Source organism: Rhipicephalus microplus, chromosome 1 (assembly GCF_043290135.1).
Source record: "Rhipicephalus microplus isolate Deutch F79 chromosome 1, USDA_Rmic, whole genome shotgun sequence".
Taxonomy (NCBI): domain Eukaryota; kingdom Metazoa; phylum Arthropoda; class Arachnida; order Ixodida; family Ixodidae; genus Rhipicephalus; species Rhipicephalus microplus.
The window spans coordinates 295697920-295721122 of NC_134700.1; the positions used below are offsets into that span (position 1 = coordinate 295697920).

The 23203-nt window shown below is 45.6% G+C and overlaps 1 protein-coding gene across 1 annotated transcript in view; it reads left to right on the top strand.

The window, feature by feature from the left end:
• The window catches only part of LOC119159442 (luciferin 4-monooxygenase), a 47412-nt gene that overhangs the window by 12862 nt on the left and 11347 nt on the right, over positions 1-23203 (top strand). Inside the window, exons 4-8 of the mRNA XM_075865275.1 lie at positions 953-1056; positions 2547-2746; positions 6347-6518; positions 11559-11843; positions 17204-17348. Coding sequence (XP_075721390.1) covers positions 953-1056; positions 2547-2746; positions 6347-6518; positions 11559-11843; positions 17204-17348 — 906 coding nt within the window. The remainder of the gene's footprint in view (positions 1-952; positions 1057-2546; positions 2747-6346; positions 6519-11558; positions 11844-17203; positions 17349-23203) is intronic.

A 23203-nucleotide genomic window follows, 5' to 3' on the forward strand; every position in this document is an offset into this window, starting at 1 on the left:
CCTTAGTTGTGCTCCGATATCGTATGTGTCTAATGTAACTGCTAATTCAAAGCAAATCTCTTGGGTTTGTACTAGTTTTCAGGAGATCTCAGATGATTTCAAATCTCGAAGACTCCCAGGGATTATACTCGCAGATGTACCCAACGAAGAGATGGTGATTAGGTTTCCGTCGCAGCCCGATTGGGAGAACATCGCATGCACAATTCGAAGTTTGTAGGCTTGGATCCCACCGGCAGCCAGGGCGATCAGCATAAGTCGCCTCAATTTACGCCATAATGACTACACTACAGTTGAAAGATAACAGTTACTGTGGTTGTACTTTCTGGGGCCAAATTGTTTGCTGGGTTCATTTGTTTACTTCAGGAATGACTGTGTATCTTTTATTATTATTACATACACAGGTTCTGAGTTGTGTAAAGCTGACACATGCGATAAACAAATATGAACTGCTCGGTGTTCGCGTCGCATATAACACGATGCTTTGAAACTGTGGAAACAGTGGGTGACGTTTTACGCGTGGAACAGATTAGGGGGCCGGGCTGTCTGTGGCATGACCTGGTCGTATGTAGTCGTCTTCACTTGGCACAACGCAGGCAAAACCACATACAGCTTATACAGCTGTTTAGCATATTGAGCCAAGGAGAAGTTTTCGTCCTCTTGTACCTTCTTCAAGTGCCTTGATGATGAGGATGCTGCAATGACCAGAAAAACACGACAACACAAACCGCGTACAAAAGTTCAAAAAGAAATCAAGCGACAAATAGAATGAGACTAAACGAAATAAAAAAAAGATAGGAAGAAAAATAGAAATAAAAGACGTAAGCCTAAAAACAAGAAACTACAGAAAGAAAGAGAGGAGGAAGGAAAGAGATAACAGCACTTCCTTCAGGCTTGGCATCACCTTTTTTTTGGTCATGCCTGGTTTTTTTATTCTTTTCTTTTTCTTTTTCAGATGACATTGTGGACAAGATAGAGAAATCCAATGCCACTCACGTTCTCACCGATGTAATTTATGCCGAAATGTTTGCTCGTATTACCAACCGCTGCAAAATAAAAGTGAGTGCTGGAAAATTTTTGAGTATTTTTTGTTTCGCTTTTTGTATTTTCATGTTTTCTGCTAATATGGAACATAAACATGGGTAATTCACCGTAGCTTACAGCTTAATACCGTGGAAGCAGAACAAATGGCAAGAACACACACGGACAAACGCATACTTTCAACAGAGCTTTGTCGTGGAACGGAGTAACATTTATACAGACAGTGTTGTTAGTGACTCACCGGGACTTTTTCTAAGCAAATAATTATTTGGACACCGAGAGCTCCCCTAGACTCCTAATTATTCATTTAGGAATGTAGGTACCTTCCGTTTTCTCTAGTAACAACTTATTAATTCCAGTTCCCTGACTTGTGTCACCAAAAGGAAAAAGTCATTCATGCCTTACCAGAGGCTGCAAGTGCTCTTTTTTTAACATCAAGTTAACGTTTTACAAGCACCAGTTACAGTGACACGATGACTATCGCTGAAAAAGCGTTACACACAGAAATGATGTTGGCTCAGGTGACGCGCCAAGGTGTCGTGGACCACCAAGAGGGTGTGACCTCACGTGTCTTTATCCAAAATGCCATTACTCAAGTCATAACAGGAACGGGGGACGAAGAACAGCGCACTGCTATCTTCATAAGTATGTGTCGAATATTTCAATCATCATCCACATACGTCACGATTCATAAAGTTTTCTCAAAGCTTTTGTAAACTTAAAAAAACACAGCGCTATCGTATGCGCGAGTGGTGCTTTTCCAAGTACCCAGCGGCTTCAACCTCGAGTAGTGTTCCGCTGCATCCGCAGTCTCTCATTCGCCAGATTAATCGGTAACAGCAGCACGGAGGCTGTGTACTGACGCGGCTGTCGTACAGTTTTGGCTTTCTGCTGGGACTTCTCGATTTTGATTACCTTCTCTAGAAGTACATTTTTTACGCAATGTGAACCAAATAAGCCATAAAGTCACGACTACATCAAACCGCACAGAAATATATTGAGTGACAGAGCTTCAAATATCATGCTAGATCGCCCCGCCACGGTGGCCTAGTGGCTAATGTACTCGGCTGCTGACCCGCAGGTCGCGGGATCAAATCCCGGCTGCGGCGGCTACATTTCCGACGGAAGGGGAAAGGTTGTATGCCCGTGTGCTCAGATTTGGGTGCACGTTAAAGAACCCCAGGTGATCCAAATTTCCGGAGCCCTCCACTACGGCGTCTCTCATAATCATATGGTGGTTTTAGGACTTTAAACCTCACAAATCAAGCATCAATCATTATCATGCTAGATCAATTAATGAATAGGGGTGTACGATCGGGGCCTTTGCGGATGACGTTCTATGGGGTTTTAGGCCGTTAACATCGAATATCACGGAGCGTTGCTTTCTGTGAGGACACAGACAAGCGGGAAGTCGACCTGTTTGAATTCTGCAATAATATTCAAAGGGTATCGTTCATTTTCCGACTTAGCCACATTCTTCTGATTTCGCCATTGTTCCTTTCTCGCAGAAGACCTTTTTAGTAGGCGAGAGAAGGTCCGGCTTGGACAGCGGGCTTGGGCTCTGCAGTAATAACGAATCGCATTGTGAAATTGACATCTTTGACACGGGTGATGGCAAACTTGTGACATGGACCACTGCGCCAGATGGTGCATCTAAGGGCCTTGAGATCACTCTAGATCGCTTTCTGGCCCAAACCACCAGTCTTGTGTAAGTACAGACGCATTTATCATTTTTGTTTTTTTTAATTGTGTAACGAAGGTGTTGTGACCTGCCGTGTCACTGCGCTATTCACCCTTTGTTCTTTTGTAATATTTTGCCCATGAAGCAATGCATTCACACTGTTACAAAAGAACTGATGCATTTGCAAAATTACAATATTACAAAAATACATATAAACCAGATTACGTAAGTACTCACCAAGTGACAATGTTAACATGATTTATCTCCTTAGTATGCTATCGTCTTAGGCATTTTTCTTGGAAGCTGCTGTGTCAGGGCACTTTTTCTGATCCCGAATTCATACCCAAAAGCACGTATTTTGCAGCATTACTCAAACTTAGTGCTACATAGTGTCATACGTCTACGTAGTACTTCGTGAGGTGATTAGTAAGAGCGAGTAGAATCCATGTTTTTCGGCACTGCTGACCTGTTGATTTGTACTATAGTTTGCAATGCCTAGTCAGGCTTACCACTCCTGAGCTTTGATATAGGATCTGCCCATTGCCTATGCAGCAGCGCAATCATGAGGGTTATTATTATTATTTTAACACTGAAGTTGTAGCTCGCCACAGTTTGTGCGGCGCCTCCGGAACACTCCCGAAGTGCCCATGCATGCCACAGGAAAACCTGCACCACTGGTATGAGTGTGAAACGGAAAAGAACACGGAAAAAGAGTGAAAAAGAAAGAGATAAACAGTAAAAAGAAAGAAAGGGAAACAATGAAAGAGAAAGTACAAAAATAAACAGAATAAAGGCATAAAACGGTAAAAAGACATAAAATATTGCTAGAGGGAGAAAGAAGGAGAAAAAAGGTGATCGACAGAAAGGTAAGAGCAAAGTAGTGAGAAATAAACGAAATAAAGGCGTAAAAAATATAAAACGACAGTGAATAACACACGGAGAGATGGTGACAGAAAGAAACAGATACGAAAAAGAGATAGGAAACAAAATAAACAGAAATAATGTAAATACACAATTGAAAAAAGAAAAAAGAACTAAAAACAAATATGCAATGAAGACAAAGAAAAAGAGACAAAAATAAGAAAGTAATTGATAGGAAACAAGACAGGACACCAAGCAGAGTGTAGATGATTACGTGCGCCCTAAATTTCGTAAGCTGACTGTGATTGGAAAACGACTTTAACTTCCTCGCTGCGCGTCAACTAACAGGGTGGCTTGGGCCGCGCGCGCAGAAGTGTCGAAAGGAAGCGACTTGACTTGTCGGTGTCAGTTTCAAGACTGGTTTTGGTGAAGACGACTAAAATGTTGCAAAGGAAATCGAAAGGTACAATAGGAAGAAGGCACCATCATAGCCGGTCCTACAAAGGGTGCCATGAGAAAGGTGCGTGCGAAACCTCTTTGATCCCGTCGGCTTTGTTTTGGCGGCTAAAACTATCTCAAGTCCTAGGAGTAGTCATTTCTCGAAGTTCAGGAAGCTGCTGGCGCGATTTGTCCCATCTCTCTTGCACATATGAAGGAATGTTTTCATGCCATGTTGTACCCCGTACCCAGAGGCTGTTAAATAGTATCTTTTCCGTAATAGTAGTGGGCGCGAGGAGAACAAACGGGTCGAAAATGCGTGTGGAGGCCCGCAGTAGAAATCGCTTTGTGTCATGCCGACTTGCCAGAACTCTAATCAAGGCGCACATCTCAAAGACGAACTGATCCTTGTAGGGCGTCCACTCTACACCGAGAATCTTTGTGGGGCACAACTCCGGTAGAATCTTTAGGGCTGTCTCACTTTCAGCAAACAATGCCATTAAAACTGAATAGTTCGATCACCATTTTCTCAGGTTCATGCTTCCCATCTCTATAAGACAGACTGCGCTTCCTTGCATATCTGCTATGACTCTTCTACACTGTCAGCACCAGTAACAAAGTCATCAACATACAGGTTGTCGCCCAGGATATTAGCGGTGTGGGGAAATGTCTCTTGGATGACAGGATGACGTAAGGTAGCTGCGTAAAATAACGGGCTACGCTTATACTATAGCGCCGAATGGTGCCCTTTCCATTCGGTATTCTTCGACCGGGGGTAGCATTTCATCTTGCTTTGCGGTAATTCGATACCACAGAAAGCAAAGCACGTCGAGATCCTTCTCAGCCAGCTCAATTTGGAGCTGGCTGGGAAGGACCTTTTATATGCCACACATTATGGCCATATTGGGCAATCGAAATCGAATCAGGGTGTCTAAAAAACTTGGATTTAGGCTTGGATTTAGGTTTGGTCCGGCTTAGAGAACGTCGTTCAGTGATAGCTTCCCTGCTGCTTTGGAGGACGCATCAAACATGACCCTCAACTTGGTTGTTTCACTACATGGCTGGACAACGCCTCGGAGTGGCATGTATTAAATGGGCCTCTGCGGGGATCACCCAATTCGTTGACTTCCTCAGTGTGTCTAGCTTGAAGGTAGTTCCGGAGTGCCTGGTCATAGCTACGGGTCGTTTCGTCATTTCACAGTAGCTTCGCAGAAAGTGAGTGAAGCCTGCGCGATGCCGTTCCCTTGTTGTCGGTCAGTGCACTCTCTTCCCATGGAAGCGTAGCTGACTTCGTTATCTATCGTTCTGGTGGATGACGGAGTCCTCAAATGCCCTTAGAACGTCATCGTTTTCGGAAGTCAGTGGTGCGTCATCGATGATCCCAAGGTTATCTACAAAACGTCGAAATCGGTAAAAGCAGAGTAGCCGAAACAGGGACAGAGAGCAGAGACGTGGTACTGACAACCACGTCTCTGCTCTCTGTCCCTGTTTCTGCTGCTCTGCTTTTTTTTTTCGCTTTCCCGGTTTTGTGGCTTTTGTAGTTAACTAAATATGCAGTGCTTTGTACCAACTTGCCCAACAAGCAACTCTCCTGATCACAAGGCGTTCCAGCTCCCAGAATGATCCGATTTTACGAGAAACGTCATCTGTTGCTTAGTTCATGCTGACTCTTATAACGCCGACGCTCATTATGTGCGTAGAGGCAGACGATGTTGTGTCTGTGCCCTGTAGCACCCCTCCAAACACAATTTCTACGGCTAAAGACCTCCCATCGACGCGCTTGACACTTCCTGTTGTAAGCTACCCGTTGGGATCAGCCCCAACAAACAGCCCAACTCTAAGATGGTAATTGTCAGTTACTGTGCCAGCCAGTTAGAGGTCCTGCTCCTTTGCAATGTTGGCAATGCGGTTGCTGCATTTCCAAGGAGAAAAACTTATTTTAACCTCATTTCCAAACAGAGACATGGATGTGTGGCTTAACTTCTGTTTGCCACACAAATGACCTGGGTTTATTTCTCCCTCAAACCGGACAATTTTTATTACTTATGTTATTCACATCTTTCTCAATTTTCGTGTCGCGCGAAAGATGCCAATTTTTTGCTCACAACCGCCGAGGCCAGAATTTCTGCGGAACGAGCTCTCGCATTAAATAGGGTAACTTGCCTACATTCATTAGAGCCAGCTATCCTATCAACATGAGAGTAGTATTGAAGAAACTCACAAAACACGGTAAACTAGAACAAATAAATTAATAACGAAACAAAAATATTTAGAAGCATTATACAAATATACGAGAGTACATTTGTTTGTTTCTCGTTTGCTCCTTAGCGATGCCCAGATGCTTACTTCAGATGATGTATTTCTTGGCGACATCAACATATCTTTTCTCCTGATATTATCGTTTTGGATTCTGGCGCTCCATCAAGGATCGGTGATTCTCATCAGCAGGACGTGCCATGCAGTACCTTTTGACGTTTTCGACGCCATCAAAGACTTCAAGGTATTTAGTGACACTTGTGCACCACAGCCGACGCACTAGCCTTTTAAATACGATGCAATTATAGCGGACCAAAGGAACTTTGACCATATCTATCTATCTATCTATCTATCTATCTATCTATCTATCTATCTATCTATCTATCTATCTATCTATCTATCTATCTATCTATCTATCTATCTATCTATCTATCTATCTATCTATCTATCTATCTATCTATCTATCTATCTATCTATCTATCTATCTATCTATCTATCTATCTATCTATCTATCTATCTATCTATCTATCTATCTATCTATCTATCTATCTATCTATCTATCTATCTATCTATCTATCTATCTATCTATCTATCTATCTATCTATCTATCTATCTATCTATCTATCTATCTATCTATCTATCTATCTATCTATCTATCTATCTATCTATCTATCTATCTATCTATCTATCTATCTATCTATCTATCTATCTATCTATCTATCTATCTATCTATCTATCTATCTATCTATCTATCTATCTATCTATCTATCTATCTATCTATCTATCTATCTATCTATCTATCTATCTATCTATCTATCTATCTATCTATCTATCTATCTATCTATCTATCTATCTATCTATCTATCTATCTATCTATCTATCTATCTATCTATCTATCTATCTATCTATCTATCTATCTATCTATCTATCTATCTATCAGCCTACTTCTATTCTGTGTACACCAAAACTGACTTAAAAAGACAGTAGCGTAGCTCAAATATTTCTTTTCTTGAGGAGGGGGCAGGGGATTATTAAAAATAAATTGCACCAGTATTCATAAACCCGTCTTATCTCTCGCCATGTTACCATTTTTGTGCCTCTATAACGCTTGTAAAGGGTAAAGGAAGTTGAGGAAAACGTGCGGTAAGTTCAAGGTTGGTTTGTGAATACGAGTCTATGTGTTCGTGGCTACGCTTGTATGTGTGCCTCTGTACATACACTTGCAAAATTAAATATACTGGAGGTGGGGCTCTGAATGCACCAACAACCCTATATGAGCTACCTTTTCACACGCCAAGGTATACATTCGGCAAGCCTGTTAAGGCTTTATGGCTTGATCGGTATTTTTCATTTAACAGATATCGTTCCCGCGGTATATCTAAATAACGTGTTTAGGAATAGTATGAAGCAGTTTTCATCAAAATGTTACCATTAGCTTACCAGAAAGAAAGTGGGACGTATGTGTCCCATGGGCCCATGAAGCGTCTTTGAAAAAGTGAAAACAATGCCTGTCTTATTGTAACCTTGGGGTCACTAAGCGGTAATCTTTTGGCGAAATTTCTTGCACGAGAATTATTATGCAAGCGCATCTGAGGGACATTTCAAATACCATGCAATTCCGCCGCCGTGGATCAGTGTCTAAGGTGCTCGGCTGCTGGCCCGAGAGTCGCGGATTTAATTCCGGCCGCGGTGGTCGCACTTTGGTGGAGGGAAAATGAATAGAGTCCCCTGTACTCGGTGCACGTTAAAGAGCACCAGGTGGTCTAAATTTTCGAAGCTCGCCACTACGGCATCTCTCAATACTGTATCTTGGTTTTAAGACGTAAAACCTCAGATATTATTACTGAAAATTGTGGAAACAAATTTGTGGCGCTACTTATTTTCATAAGTGATATGCAATGTGTACCTCTGCCTGTCGTGACCAGCCCAATGGTTCGGGCTGAGATACTCGCATAGACGAGACTTGTTTAGCTTTCAGAGGCGAAGGTCACCTTAAGGTCAAGGCTTGTTCATACGTTTGGCGTCCGTGAGCACGGCTATAATTTGTGAGCCACAAAAAAAGGTTTAATAGAGCAATAGCAACGATAATCGTGACAAGAATATATAAAACACCTACAAGCACAAACTCTTTATACAAATCGGTGACTTCAACGTAGGCATTATGGACCTTAAGACCTATAGCTTTGTCGTCGACTCTTTATGGCACTCAATTTACATTAAATGGGGCAACAGTCGAGTAATATATGTGAGACACGCAAAAAAGGTTTAACAATAAACTGATATCTATCAAAATTGTGACGGAAGATGTAAAACAACAGGCATAGATCTTTTGTTCTAGTCGTCGACTGACTGCAACGTGGACATTATGATCTTTACGGCCTAGTTTCGCCCGCTCTTCATGATTCACTTCGGGGCGACGCATGGATTTTCGCCTATCTCTTCGGTTGGTGTTGATAAGGACGAAGACCAAAGTTTACCTATATTTCCTCCCATATATAAAATTCTGGCCATAAAGCATGGTAAGCCACATTGACGTGATGTCACTGAATGCATGAAATCCTGGAATTTCATTGACAACTACGACATACTTTTTTGGATTCGTAAACTGTATTCCGGCCGGAGGTATTAGATTTTTGATAGATATTGTATATTCGTGTTCTCTTTCATATCCTAGCTGTCTAAAGCAACAATTTGTTTTTTTTTTTTTGCCCTCGATTTTGAAAGTGGCGCATTAGCCACACACAGATTTTGGTTGCTTTAACACTGCTCTCATAGTGGTAAAAAAAAGGAAAAAAGGACTCGAGGACATACTCCTTAATAAAGCCATTTTTGTGGCACTTATTATTGCCATCAAGCTTTTTTTTTTCAAAAGCGCTTATGTGTTTATGGTTAAAGTTAGGCTATAGGCAAGGAATTACTCTATTTTTCGTTCAAGTGTACTTCCAACACAATTTATGGTCAATATGCTGCTCTAATATAGAACAAAAACCCATAGTTGCATGCGAATATAGCTTTTCTGAAGATCCAAAAAGAGATAAAAGTGCCATAAATATAGAACCTCAGCTATCTTGCATGCAATGTGACAGTGGTTTTTAAAAGTTCTCAATGCGGCAAAATGAATTCGAACTCAAGGTACCACCGATACCGAGCACCGCGAGTGTTCCAAGTATATTTTCTTGGTTTCCTGAGTCATTTTTCTTATGCTCTGTAGCAGAAAAACATATATCATATCGTAACGCAAAGCGGTTGAGAAATCTTTTACTTAAGAAGATAACTTATGGTCCATATCTGATGGGATGCGAGCAGCAGTGGTCCACATGGCGCGCACGGTGAACCCCGTTGAAACGGGTGTCGACGCGGGTGCTGTAAGAACGGTTTGAAGCAAAACTCGTTGTAGCGTGTACTCGAGTAAACGTTTGTTTGAAACGCAAAGACGTGGGAGGTGGGTTGGGTTTCGTGTAAGTTTAATTGCAGATAAACGGGCCGAAAGAGACTAGACATGTGGTCTAGCGTTGCGGGCGGTGGAGATGGTGAAGCGTGAGAGGTGTGTTACCAGCTGGCGGAGGAGCCAAGAGCTGCTGCGGGTGAGTGAGAGAGTGACGTCTGCGACTTGACCTACTTGGCATCGTTCCAGCGACTGCGGTGAGGGTAGCGCAGTGCGGCGCGTTGGCACGGAGACACGGACGGACAGCGTCACACAGGCCAGTCAAAAAACTGCTTGAAAAGTGCGAGCGATTCGTCCCAGTATGCCCCAAAGGGTTAAGGCCATGATATGCGCACAAGTACTCAATTTACACTAACACGTCGATTCAATCCACCTTGCAGCGATTGCTTTCACGATATTGATTCGCACAATGACCAGGATCTCTCGTATTTTTTCGCATTCTTGAAACAGCATCAATTGAAGTGGTAGGTGAGACAGTTTACAACTTGATACACTCTATAAAGTTCTACTTGCAAACTCTTTTGTATTTGTTGAATCAGGTGCTAGCGCAAGGTGTGGCCATACCAATGATTTTCAAGAATTCAGACCCAACAGCACATGCTATGACGCTGCCATGTGATTAATACAAATGTACGAAGACTTTGTGATGCAGGAACTCGAAGAGACGCATGGAGATATATATGTGTTACGACATTCATAGCACTAAGGAAGCTACAATTTTGTCGCAAGGGGGGAACAACGAACGCGACAGCAACCTATCGGAATGTTATACGAAGTGAGCTAGCAGCAGACTTTTTGAGCATCTGATCTGGCGTTGCTCAACAAAATGCTAACGTAAAGACGCGCGTGGGCATGCGAAGTGAGCTTTATGTTTTCTATCGTTGCAACGCAAACAGCTATAACACGTTACGTATACAAGAGTATGAGCCATATGCTGGTTAATGTAAAGAGAGGGTCTCAGAGTTTGGGTTGACGCTGATCACGAATCTTAGGTTTCCAACGAGAAGGGGAGATTCGGATAAGAAAGAGACCATTCTTGATCCGGTATTCCTTGAGACACGTTTACACTGGAACGACATGACAGGGACACGAGCCTGCCAAAGACACGAAGCAGACGCAGACCATCGGCTGGCGAGGCGCCCGCCGACATAGTCGCCAGACTTCCTGGCCTCACTAGGCCGATGATTATGACGACGCCTCAAAAAACAGCATGTCGTAATATAGTATAACTTGATGAGAGTCCGAAAACGCCACAAAGCGCATCTGCAGACCTGTCGTCGGCGTGTCTTCGGGAGATCGGCGGCTGAGCGAAAATTCGCCTCGTGTCTTTGCATCAAACTACCACGAGGGGGGTAATCTTGGAGGAGTTGACAATGCCCTCTCCGAGGCTAGCGAAATGGCTGCGCTCTCAGCTGTTTCGCTAGCTCCACATAGGCCAAATTTCGTAACACGTGACGTGAATAGATTACGAAGGTGAATGACACGTTCAAACATGATAAATATGACAGGGAAGTCAAGTACGGCATAATTTACCTCCGCCTCGTAACGTTTTGCTGATTTTAATGTGACATGTAAACCTTCCTCATTCGTACATCGTATATCATTGATTCTCATTGTACGTGGGATCTGCCAATTTTTTTATAGTAGCCATCATTAGGTTGAAGACTACGGCGTGGCATGCTAAATGAACAGAGATATTGGTGAACACACGCGCAGAAAGAAAATTTAAACAAACGTAGACTCTTACTTGGTGAAGAAACCTATTTACAAATTTAACCTACCAGTAGCCCACGTAAGGTGTCTTAAAATCCAATGATACAAATTACTGCATTTTTTCAGGAGGTGACCATCGTCAGCTTCGCTTCAAGGATGAAGCAAATACTGAATTTCATTAAAACGTCTGAAAACTCGGACATCCCGCTGAAAAAGTCACTCAGGAGAATCATCCTCTTTGGCTCCTCAACCCCGCCAGAGCTGGCGAAAGAGCTGGCTAGCACTTTCCAATTGAAAGACCTTCGCAGCTGGTACGGCATGAACGAGGCTGGCGGACTTTTGACTGTTCCTCCTAATGGAGATGTGTCCGGCATAGATGTTGGCTTCCCGGTGCCAGGCGTCAGGATGAAGGTAATATTGACCACCGACAACGGCACTTTGCTTACGTATATCGTACATCTGCAGTAGAATTGAGATTCCGGGTCAGCTGGTTTATGTTTCTGAGGAATGCAGTGGCCCAAAGTACCTAACCACAATGAAGAAAAGTGCACCAGACAACGACAGCTTTAAGTCCAGTCGTTGTGTGTGGCCCTTATGTCCTTCAAAGAAGGAAGTGTAAATTCTAGTGCTCGTTTACCTCGTTCGCCCGACGCCTCCTCCCTTTTATCAATGCCAGCCAGATGCGCCCGATCCGGCCGTTCACCAACCTCTCCTCTAGCTCTTTCCTGCTCTCCCCTATCACCTAGTCTTCATGTGTGCATTGCGGTCATGGCGGAGAGAGCCCCTCATGCAGTGCCTCACGACGGAAGTCATATGAAGTAGTTTTTTGTTCACTTGTGTACAGATATGTGGGGTGGCGTGTTGCATTCTTCGTGTTCACTATGTTGGCGGTTGCGCTGGCTGTGTAAAATTTACTGTGTTTTGAGGTAGCGTGTCGCCGTTTATGGCACAATGCGGGTAGGTAATGGGGAAGCGTCGCTGCAACGCTACTACACGCGCTGCGCCGTGATGTGGCGGTGGCATTGCTTCTAGTCACAAGAAAGTGGCACGGAGGAACAAATCTGACAGACGTATCGTATTGTACTGTAAAACACGTTTATCGCATTTCCGGTGGAAAGCGCTCGTAAGCTCGTGTGACGCAAGCAGTGCTACCCATCATGCAACGTCGCATCATGACCACTCCCTGAACTAAGGGACCGACGGTCCTCGCTGTTAAGCGCGCGTTTGCACTGAAATAGAAAAGAATGAAGGAAGCGTTGGTTAGACACAATAATAATGAAAAGTAGCAGATAAGGTTGTAAACGAAAGCACAAGTGATCATCAGAATTATTTGAAGCAATTGATTGATTTGATTGATTTGCGGGGTTTAACGTCCCAAAACCACCATATGATTTTGAGAGACGCCGTAGTGGAGAGCTCCAGAAATTTTGACCACCTGGGGTTCTTTAACGTGCACCCAAATCTGAGCACACGGGCCTACAACATTTCCACCTCCATGGGAAATGCAGCCGCCACAGCCGGGATTCGAACCCGCGACCTGCGGGTCAGCAGCCGAGTACCTTAGCCACTAGACCACCGCGGCGGGAAGTATTTGAAGTAAATGTCGGGGAGAAACACGACACAACGCTCGTATGGCAGGCCAGCTGTTCCTATTCTGCTTCGTCTTCTTTTGCCTCGAGCTGGCCGAGCGTGAGAGCCAAAGCTACGTTGCAGTTTTTCATCATTACACTTCGCCATGACTGCGAACGTGGCAAGCTGCTGCAATTGTCTGCGGAGGGCGGCACTGAGAATGTCGGGTGGTCGGTAACCTGTACGTCGCGAGCTGTACTGTTGAAATGACATTACTCAGATGGTCGACATTGGCGAAATCATTCTGGCCGCAGACCTCGGCGACGCTGCTATTTGGTCCGGTCATCTGCCAGAAGTATATCCGGAGGGCGAGAATGGCTGCATCGTGGAGGTGGGTCTCGTCCTCGAAGCTACTTTCGGTGGGTGGCTGCCAAAAATACATCTGGCCTTCACCTTCTGCTGTCTCGTGGAATAAGCGGTAGACACGGTATGCTCGAAGAGGGTCGCCAGAAAAGCTTCCGAAGGAACTCACCGGGTGGCGAAGGTTCTCAACTTTTATCTTCGGCTTTTTAAAAGTAGCCTGTCCCGTTCACATTCTGGTCAACTCCAGGCGGGCGTTCAGGACCTTCATCAGCCAAACAATCTTTCCGAACTTTTGGAAACCGGAAAGACCAGGTACAACCTCCACGTTAGTACGAGAGGGCTCTATGGATGTCGTGATTCTTCGATGCTTTTTCTCGCTGTCGTCCACATGCGATGGGATTCGTGACTAAGGAACACAGGGGAATGTCTCGGCTTTTGTGAGCGTTTCACTCGCACAAATGTTCTTTCTTCCCATGAATGGCCATATGTTTCTGCCAACGACTGCCTTGAGATCTCTGGCAAGGAAGTGCGGAAAGTTGGTGTCAACATGCGCTCCGACAGCTGAACCACGAAGCCCACCTTACAGCCTGCTTCGGTGCCCCCCACTTGGCGTTCTGCCATGATGTCATCAGGGGCGTTACAAGTACAGGTGTGGAGTCGGGATGGTTCCCTGCGAGTCCGTACTGAAAGTGGCACCATTCGCGAGGGCCGTCTTCGGATTTGGTCACGAGCCGTGACGTACTTGCGTCGGATACCAATGAAGAGTTCGCAAGCTCAAGTGGCTAAATGCAGCTGAAAGTTGCAGCCTTGGGATGGAACGCCTCCTGAGCTCAATCCTCGGTAGCGGCCATGTTGAACTGAGGGGTGACAGAGAGGTGGAAGAGAGTCTGGCGAAAAGCAGCAATCAGCTTGCAGCTCCATTCCACCCACGATTGCTGCCGCACCCCTTCGTGCCTCTTTCACGCCGCGGCCGAATTTCGAAGTTGGTCTATGGCTATGCACCAGTTAACTCTGCTGTTCTGCCCATAACTTGCGAGCTCCGAGAGCGTTGACGGTAGCCACCCAATTGTCGACGTCGTCCTGGAAGCCGCGAAATTGCGATAGTTTGCAGGCAGCCGGCGATGATGATACAGCCTCCAAAACTCTGGAGCAAGTCGACACCATGCAGCCCAGTTGCTCTGAGAGCTCCTTGAGGGAACACGGGAGCTTGCGACGGTTCTCGGGTGGGCTGGCATCAAGTTTTTGTGACGCGGCCGCAGCCCACATGGCCTTGAGTGCGCAGAAAGTTGGCTATGCGACTCGTGACAGCTTGGAACTGGACGCTAGCAAAGCGTCAGTAATGACGCGGAGTTGTGCAATGGTGTGCTGCAGCTCCGCGGTGCTGTCATATGATTCGATTGGATACACAGAGCGAGTATCTGCGGAGGACACAGCAATTCCGGTCCTCATGGTGGCAGAATACAGGACCATGGACGCGTGAACAGCGTCCCTTGGAAATCCGGTATGGGTTAAAATCGTGACAATGGGATCCATACCATTGGGAACGTCAACGGCGCCCAAAGCTATGTTGCCGCTTTTTATCGTTACAATGTGAAGAAATAAAAGAAAAAGTGGGTGAAAAAAATATAAATTGCTTATATACCCCATAAAGAGGACGGGAGGATGACCGCCGCCGTAGCTCAGTGGCATAGCATCGGAAGTGCTATTCGAAGGTCGAGTTTCGCTTCCTCCCGGCGGCAAGTTATATTTTCAGCGAAGGCTCTTTCTTCACGTTTAATTACATTTACTTCCAATATTATCCCCTATACTTTCCTTGGCATCATTGTCCGTCAGTTCCCATTAGCCTTTTATCCTTAGTGATTTGTTCATTTGGCTGGTTCCAATCCTCAACTACGGAACACAAGTTTTGGTGGTGCTGCTGTTAGTGTTTGTCTGGCGTACATAAGAGCTATTGTTTCGTCCGAGCCTTTCATGCACAGTCAGCAGACATGTATGACCAAAGTTATGATCAGCCCCGTATTTCGCCTATGAAGCTATTAGAAGTTGTACAACTGCTCTTTCGATTGCCACTGGTCCACTGAATGTGACGTAAACGATGCGCGAGTTCGTAGAAAAAGCTATCCTTTGCTTGTTATATCATGCTATATATGCAAGCCCTCTTTTTGTTCCTTCGTTAAACTGTTCAGTTTGGCGCTTGTGCTTTCGTAAGTCTCATTGTGACCTGGTGCCCAGTGCAATAATGCAATAATCTGAATACTGAAAAAGCGACGATGTATATATACTGAAATACGATGTATATATACGATGTATATATACTGAAAAAGCGACGATGTATATATATATATATATATATATATATATATATATATATATATATATATATATATATATATATATCGCTAGACCGAAGGGGACAAAAAAGGAAGACTCCAGCAATCGTCCTGCGCGTTTCATTATTGTCCCCACACATTTAGCGAAAAAAAAACAATAAAGAATTATGTGAAGATCTTTACGCAAGTGGCAGAGGAGTGTGGCGATACGGCCATGGCTAATCTCATGTGTAGCCTCTGAGATTTCGTGGTGTGTCCGAAACACCTTAAGATCAGGGGCAATGCATCAGGGGTCACAAACTCGCCACAGCTAGCGGGCCACAGATAAAAAATGTGTTACTGCAAGGGCCGGGACTGCGATGAAAGTGGGAGATTTTCAACAACATGTCAGTGGACATTGCCACTTGAAAGAATAATTTTCCCATATTACATACATAGAGATTCCAGAAACATCAATTGAATGACTGAATTGTGAGAAGTTATTCTGAACATATAGTTTATGTCTTACGGAATATGCATTTCTTGTTCCATGTGGAGACCGCGTGGGGGCAGGTGGGGGGGGGGGGGGGGTGCATGTGTGCCGTACGAAAGGAATGCATAAAAGCAGTCGTGTCTGTGTAGTGTGACCCTGCCCCGCCACGGTGGTCTAGTGGCTAAGGTACTCGGCTGCTGACCCGCAGGTCGCGGGATCAAATCCCGGCTGTGGCGGCTGCATTTCCGATGGAGGCGGAAATGTTGTAGGCCCATGTGCTCAGATTTGGGTGCACGTTAAAGAACCCCACGTGGTCAAAATTTCCGGAGCCCTCCACTACGGCGTCTCTCATAATCATATGGTGGTTTTGGGACGTTAAACTCCACATATCAATCAATCAATGTGTAGTGTGACCATACTTATTAAAGAAATTAGTATTGTAGACAACTATTATGCACTTCTTCCTCATATGTGCAGCAATCACTCATTATCATCTGTTTGGGTAATAAACAATGTTGTTTTTGTGTGCGTGCTTCATCGCCGGATCCATGGCCCTTGTTCGCTCCTGAGCTCGCGGCTAAATAAGCGTCGTTACAACCGAGTCGTCAGACGTGATGGAGGTGCAAGTGCACAAAATATATGAAACGAAAATAGTCCTGTGCGGGCCGGCCCACTAGCGAAAGGTGCGCGGGCCCCGTGTTATGATACCCGGCCGTAAAGTATGACTACTTGGGGGCGAGACAAGTGACGCCATAACTAAGGCAAGGAAACTAAAAAAGTTGCCCATCACGTGGCGTCTCGGTCGTGTTTCGTATGTTAATATTGAAGATCGCACCATAACTTTTCATAGTGCTTTTTTGTGCCTTCATAAAATAGCCCTATTTGAAAAGTTGGTTATCGTTCGTGAAGCTCTACTGTGACCATGCTTTCCTTCTGGCGGGGCAGCGGGGGAGAATGTATATTTAATTGTGATGCAAGCGCATTTAGAAAGAAACACAATAAAGACATTTCACATCAAGGTATTTTTGCTTTTCCAGATAATTGATCCAATCAGCGGCAAGATACTGGGGCCCATGCAACGCGGAGAAGTGCACTTCTATACACCGTACGCTGCAAGTGGCTACTCGGGGCATTCCCAAGATACGATTGACACCATGGATGAACAAGGCTGGATACATACGGGTAACTGGGAGTGAGAACCTCAGCTAATAGAAAGACGTAGCTTTTGATGGGTAGTTTTTCAACCTAAGCTGTTACGAGCGCACAAAAACAATTTTCGGGGACGCACTTGTCTAGTATTATCCCAGATAGCCAAGCCGATCGTTAAAATGTGTCTCAAAAAGATCCTGTGCCAGCACCAAGTCAGCCGACAAATCGCACTGACAGGTGGACTGTTGCGTCGCCGAAAAATAAAATAACACGAGGTGCCAGGTCATGTGAATTGCCCAACGAGCGGTTGGTTTAAAGCTTCGTTACCAATACATAGAGTTCATTCATAAATCTTCACCACCATCAGCCACAGCATCAACAAAGCGCGGAGTGTGCAAGTGCATGTTGCTTTACGAACGCATAGCGCGCTCCTCGCTACCTCGCAAAAAGACTAAACGGCACTTATTGGGTACTTCCATACTTCGCCAAATGGTGACAGTTATGACGTATGGCTTACCGAAGGGTTGCACTTGGGCAAAGGGTTGCACGTAGTGTTTACCGAAGGGTTGCACTTGGGTTGCACTTGGGTTACAGCGAGATCAAGAAAGCCCGCTCCTGCTGCTTACGATGTGACTGTGCGCCGGATTGTCGTTTCCTAACGAATTGTTTCCGGAATTATCATCAGCGTGCTGAATGAGGTGGGTTATGTTTGAAAACTGTAACTGATCAATGTCACTATCGTCAAGAATCCTCACTTCAATCTCGACTTACTGGCCACCTGTAGAGATAAGAAGTGGTTGAAAAGAGGGGTCGCCTCAACGAGAACAAAGAGGTGGTGTATACTCAACGAAACCCGTCACACAAAATACGGCTTACTGAATAATGCCTCTGTTGCAAAATATTCTCTTGGAGTGGACCAGACTGTCGAAGAGGATGAAGTGGGGGACAGGAACGCGCTAGGACAGCTTGAGCTCCGAGTATGACGAAGGAACGGGTCGTCTCCGATTAACGTCTGCGGACCAGTCCTTTTGTCACATTTGGGGCCTGAAACCCGGGATCCACCCGTTCGGAGACTTCCCTGAATGTCACGACCATGGCGAACGCTTATCACCTTTGGAAGAAGCGCTGCTCGATCAGAGCTGGTGTCACCCGAGCCCTAGCACTGTTATCGGACCTGCTGCAGCGATTGGATTCTGATGCCTCCCAGAATAACGGCCACATGGATTTACTGAAGGATAAAGAAATAGCACTATCGAGGCTTGAAGAAGTAATTCTGACGGCAATGAACGAAGAAGACATGGACCATGAAGTGGAAGCAGCAAATGAGTACAACGAAAAGATTCTTTACGCCCTGTCACGAGCAAAGTTCTGGCTACAGGAACTGGATCCGGGCCAAACAACTACGAACGCCCGCACTTCAACGAAGCAGCAGGGCAGGTGAGAGCGCACCGTCCGCTTGCGGTTCAACTGCCTCAGCTCTAGATGTCCACGTTTGATGGCAGTTTTCGTGGATGGCAGTCCATTCGGGACCGTTTCGAGGCTACCATCCACAAGATCACCGAGCTGCCATGCTTAAAAAAATGGCAGCATATCCACGGGTTGAATGATGGAGAGTGGCGCGAAGCATCCGTCCGTCCATTTGTTCTTGCTTCCGTCCGTCCATGCGTCCGTCTGTGTGACCGTCCGTGCGTCCATCTGCCCATCCGTGCGTGCGTCTGTTCATGCGTCCGCACGTCCATCCAAGCGTCCGTCCCTGCGCTCGTCCATGCATCCGCCCCTGCGTCCGTCCATGCGTCCATCCGTCCGTGCAGTCGTCCGTGCGTCCGTCCATGCATCTGTCTGTGTGTCCGTTCGTCCATCTAGTCAGCACTCCAAGTACCCCCATCTCGCATCTTTTCATCATATATTCCGCATACAGAAGCACCACCATCCAGGGGACATTCCAAGGACTAAACGAGAGGTGGCACATGCACACTTTCTTATGCCTTGCGCTTCGTGTCTACTTCCCACCTTTAACCACCTCAAATTCATGGTATATACTAGTTCACTGTATTCATGGTACTGCGGCCCAACGCTCGCTAAACCTTTCTAAAACCAAGGAGGTTACGCCCAGCGAGTATAACGTAGCAACCCTTTCTTGTCAGATAGTGTTCAATGTACATGCCAATGGCTGCTAATGAGGAATGAGAGACAGGAGAATTCAGATTTAAAATAACGCGCAAGCTGCGAATTTTTATTGTTCAACAGCGCACCGGAGAAATCTCCGACCGGCACCACCTTGCTGGTCAAAGCGTAAGACACGTTACGAACTACGATGGGGGACGAACGAGTGCCGCTTAAAGGAGCTTCGCCCCTAAAAATCAAGTACCCCTCGCCTACTAAACCGGGAGCGCGAAGCGAGTGGTCTAAGGCATTCGTCTAGCAGAGCAGAATCACGACCTTGAAGTCAAGGCCGTCATGGATAGTTTTGAACGGCAAGCTAGATCTGCTTGTGGACGAGCATGTTGATCATCTGCTTGCACTACGCCCAGTGAAAAGCTCGTTAGATGGTTTGAGGCTTCGTCTGCTGCACGATAGTGTGCAGTTCCACGTGAGTGCCTTCGAAGGTTTAGGAGTTGTGCCCGACCTGTGGTCTTAAACCATGTCCTGATGCGATGTCTGCCGGAGGATATCGCCATTACTTACAGGCAGAAATCCAAAGAATCAAACGGCGCCTCCAGCATCACCGAAACGCCTGAAGAGCGAACCTGGCTAGCCGAGGATTTCCTAACGTTTCTCCGCATTCAAGTGAAAATCCGGGAAGAAGGCCGGTTACAGTCTCGTCGTGCGTCGCAAGATGAACCCAGCTCCCACATATGCGAAAAAATGTATTGAACAGAAACATACCGTCAGAAAACGCCCAAACGGGGTCTACCTTGTTTGTTATACTGGCGTGCCCACTCTGCAACAGCAAGGATCACATGATCGCTGGCTGCAACGCCAACCTATCTAGTGAAGAGAAGCGGGCAAGGCTACAATACACCAATTGTTGTTTCCGCTGTGCAACACGAAAACATATCGCCAGAAAGTGCAAAAAAATCATTCAATCTTATGTGTGGTATCTGTCAGCGACGCCACCTGACAATCACCTGCGAGTTCTAACGGCCAGCCGAGCATCCGCAGCCCAACGCAAGATCCCCAGCGTTTCCTCAATCACCACCACTAAACACGCCAACTGTGACTACCACCCAGAGTAGTCACATACATAGTTTCCTAATATACACTAGAGGGAACTCTGGCGCTAGTACCTATGGGAGCTGCGACGCACGGTGCTTCAGTGAGCATGGGAATGATGAATAGTACACAGATTTGTCTAATTTTCGTACTTCTGGCCTGCTTCTAGCTCCGTGTGGGTTCATGTGGCTTGGAGCTGCTTTTCCACGAAACCAAAATCAGCAAATGTTCAGCGGTTGTGCTTCACCGTCGTATTTTTTTAGGTTTACCTTTTCAAATCGGGTCACGAAGTTCAAAAGGGTTTGTTCTTTCCTTCGAAACAAAACTGAAACACAGCAATAAACGAAGCCACAAGTGCGATTCGCCACCCTCAAGCATGAAGACTAGGCAAATCTGTGTACTACCTATCATTCCCATGGTCGCTGAATGATCGTAGCGCCAGAGTCCCCTCTAGTTAATTTTAGGAAACTCTATGGTAACGTTGAGTCCACTCACGTATTGTTGCATACACGCAGATCTTGGGCAGAGTACAAAGACCATAGATTTCTCCTTCCTCTTTCCTCTCTCCGCTCATGTCTATGACCCCCCCCCCTCATTCCCCTTCCCCTGTGAACCACTGCTGAGGTGTCGCACTTTTGCTGCAGACAGTTGCCGGGTTCGCTTTTCTTTTCTTTTCCAATTTTAAGAATCACCGTACTGATGGGTCTGACTTCTATTGGAAGGTTAGCACTGGCAAAATCGACTGCATAACCGAAACGTTAACAGCAATAGAGACAATGTTTCGCTGGATGGTACAAGGACTCTTGTTACCTGACAACATACAGTGCCCGTCAAGCGCACTGTTTGTCTTGAGCCGTAATCCTTCTGCAACGCACACAGGCACATCTTCGATGCGGCGTTTTGGCACCATCGGGATAGATAAAGCGCCTTCACGAATCTCAGACAAGTACTACGAACTATCTGTATGGGAGTAAGGTATCTCCCCAGGAAAGAAGTGCCATGAACCTGAGTACGCGGTCACCAGTGGCAGCAACTTGAAAGAGGCTAAGACGCTGGGCAATCAGGTCGATGCTCATCACTGCCGTGTGCGTCGACGTCGTCAGCGCCAGCGTGTCCGTGGTGACGCCGTACTTGAACAACTCGTCTCAGACCTGCCACCTTCCTTTTGGGCGACCACTACGACAGGCATCACGTCTTCGTACTTCTGCACGCCGAGTACGTAAGCCTAAGACACGTCAAAAACAGCCTCCGCCTCATCAGCATCGGTTCCGGAGACGGCAAGGTGTCCGACAGCCGCCATTAAAAGGACATAGTGCACAGGCACTCCCGGTAGTAAAGCAAGTGCATTTTCAACACATACTGCTCTCTAGATTGGCACAATTCTTGTTGGCCCCCCAGGAAGGATGTTCAATAATAATCCGCATCGGAGCAACCTGGAGTGGTACAGACATCATCGATACGTGCGAGTGATCTTGGACCCCCTGGCAGGACGTTGCAGAATATTTTCTTGGAGTGGGCCAGAATGTGGAAGCGGGTGAAGTGGAGACAGGCACACTCTAAGAAAAGGACAACTTGGGCTCCATGACGAATGAACGGGTCGTCTCCGATTAACGTCTGTGGACCGGTTATTTTGTTATAGCCGGTGTTCCCGATATCTCTGCACTTGGAAGACAGTGACATTACGGATATATGAAACCATTTAGGCGTTTCATAACTACGGCAGCGCTGCGCTTCCAAAGTGTGAGGGTGGGTAAAAGCACACGCCCCACACTAGAATTATTGAGGAAATGAAGAAAAGAGTGAAACAGCCCCATTCAGCAACTGCAGAATAAATTGGAGCAATTTTTCTGTGCATCGCAGGTACCACAAGCACAAAAGAGCACATAGTTGTAACAACAGGCTTAAATTGAAAGACACAAGCTCTAAGAAGGAAGCTATTTCATTATTCAACTGAACGATTTTGATCAGGCTTCTTGTCTTAGCAAAACACTTTTTGAAGGCAATCGGAGTACTATTCGGTGTATTCGGTCTGATCGATTAACTAAATACGCATTAAACACGTTTACTACTATTTTAGTCTTCGAGAACCTATTGCCTATGCTCCTTCGCTAACAAAAGAGCTTAACTATCCCTAAACACATACATGAATGACGCACTAGTACTTCCAAAGAACAGCGACGTAATGCTTAGCACGGGAGAAGGCTCTATTGATTACATAAAATTGGCATATCCCACGTACCGTGAAAATTGATTGAGTGTTATGTGGAGTCTAAATATGTGGTCCCAAAACCACCTTATGATTATAAGAGACGCCTTAGTGAAGGGCTCCGGAAATTTCAACCACCTGGGGTTTTTTAACGTGCACCCAAATCTGAGCACACTACTGTGGAAATCGATGATTTGCGAAGCACAGACGAGGAAGGTTTATACGTCACTTTCAAACCATCAAGACGTTACCAGGTGGACGTAAACTATGCCGTACATGACTTCTATGCCATGATTATTGTCTGTGGACGTGTCATTTACCTTCGTTGCCTATTCACTTCACGTGATACCAAATTTAGTATCACGTTATGTAATATGTAGAGCTGATAGAAACGTTTTTTTTTTCTTGAAAAAATGATGTGCTGCACAAACTTGAAGGAAAACAACGGAGACAGGACAGAGCGCAGACT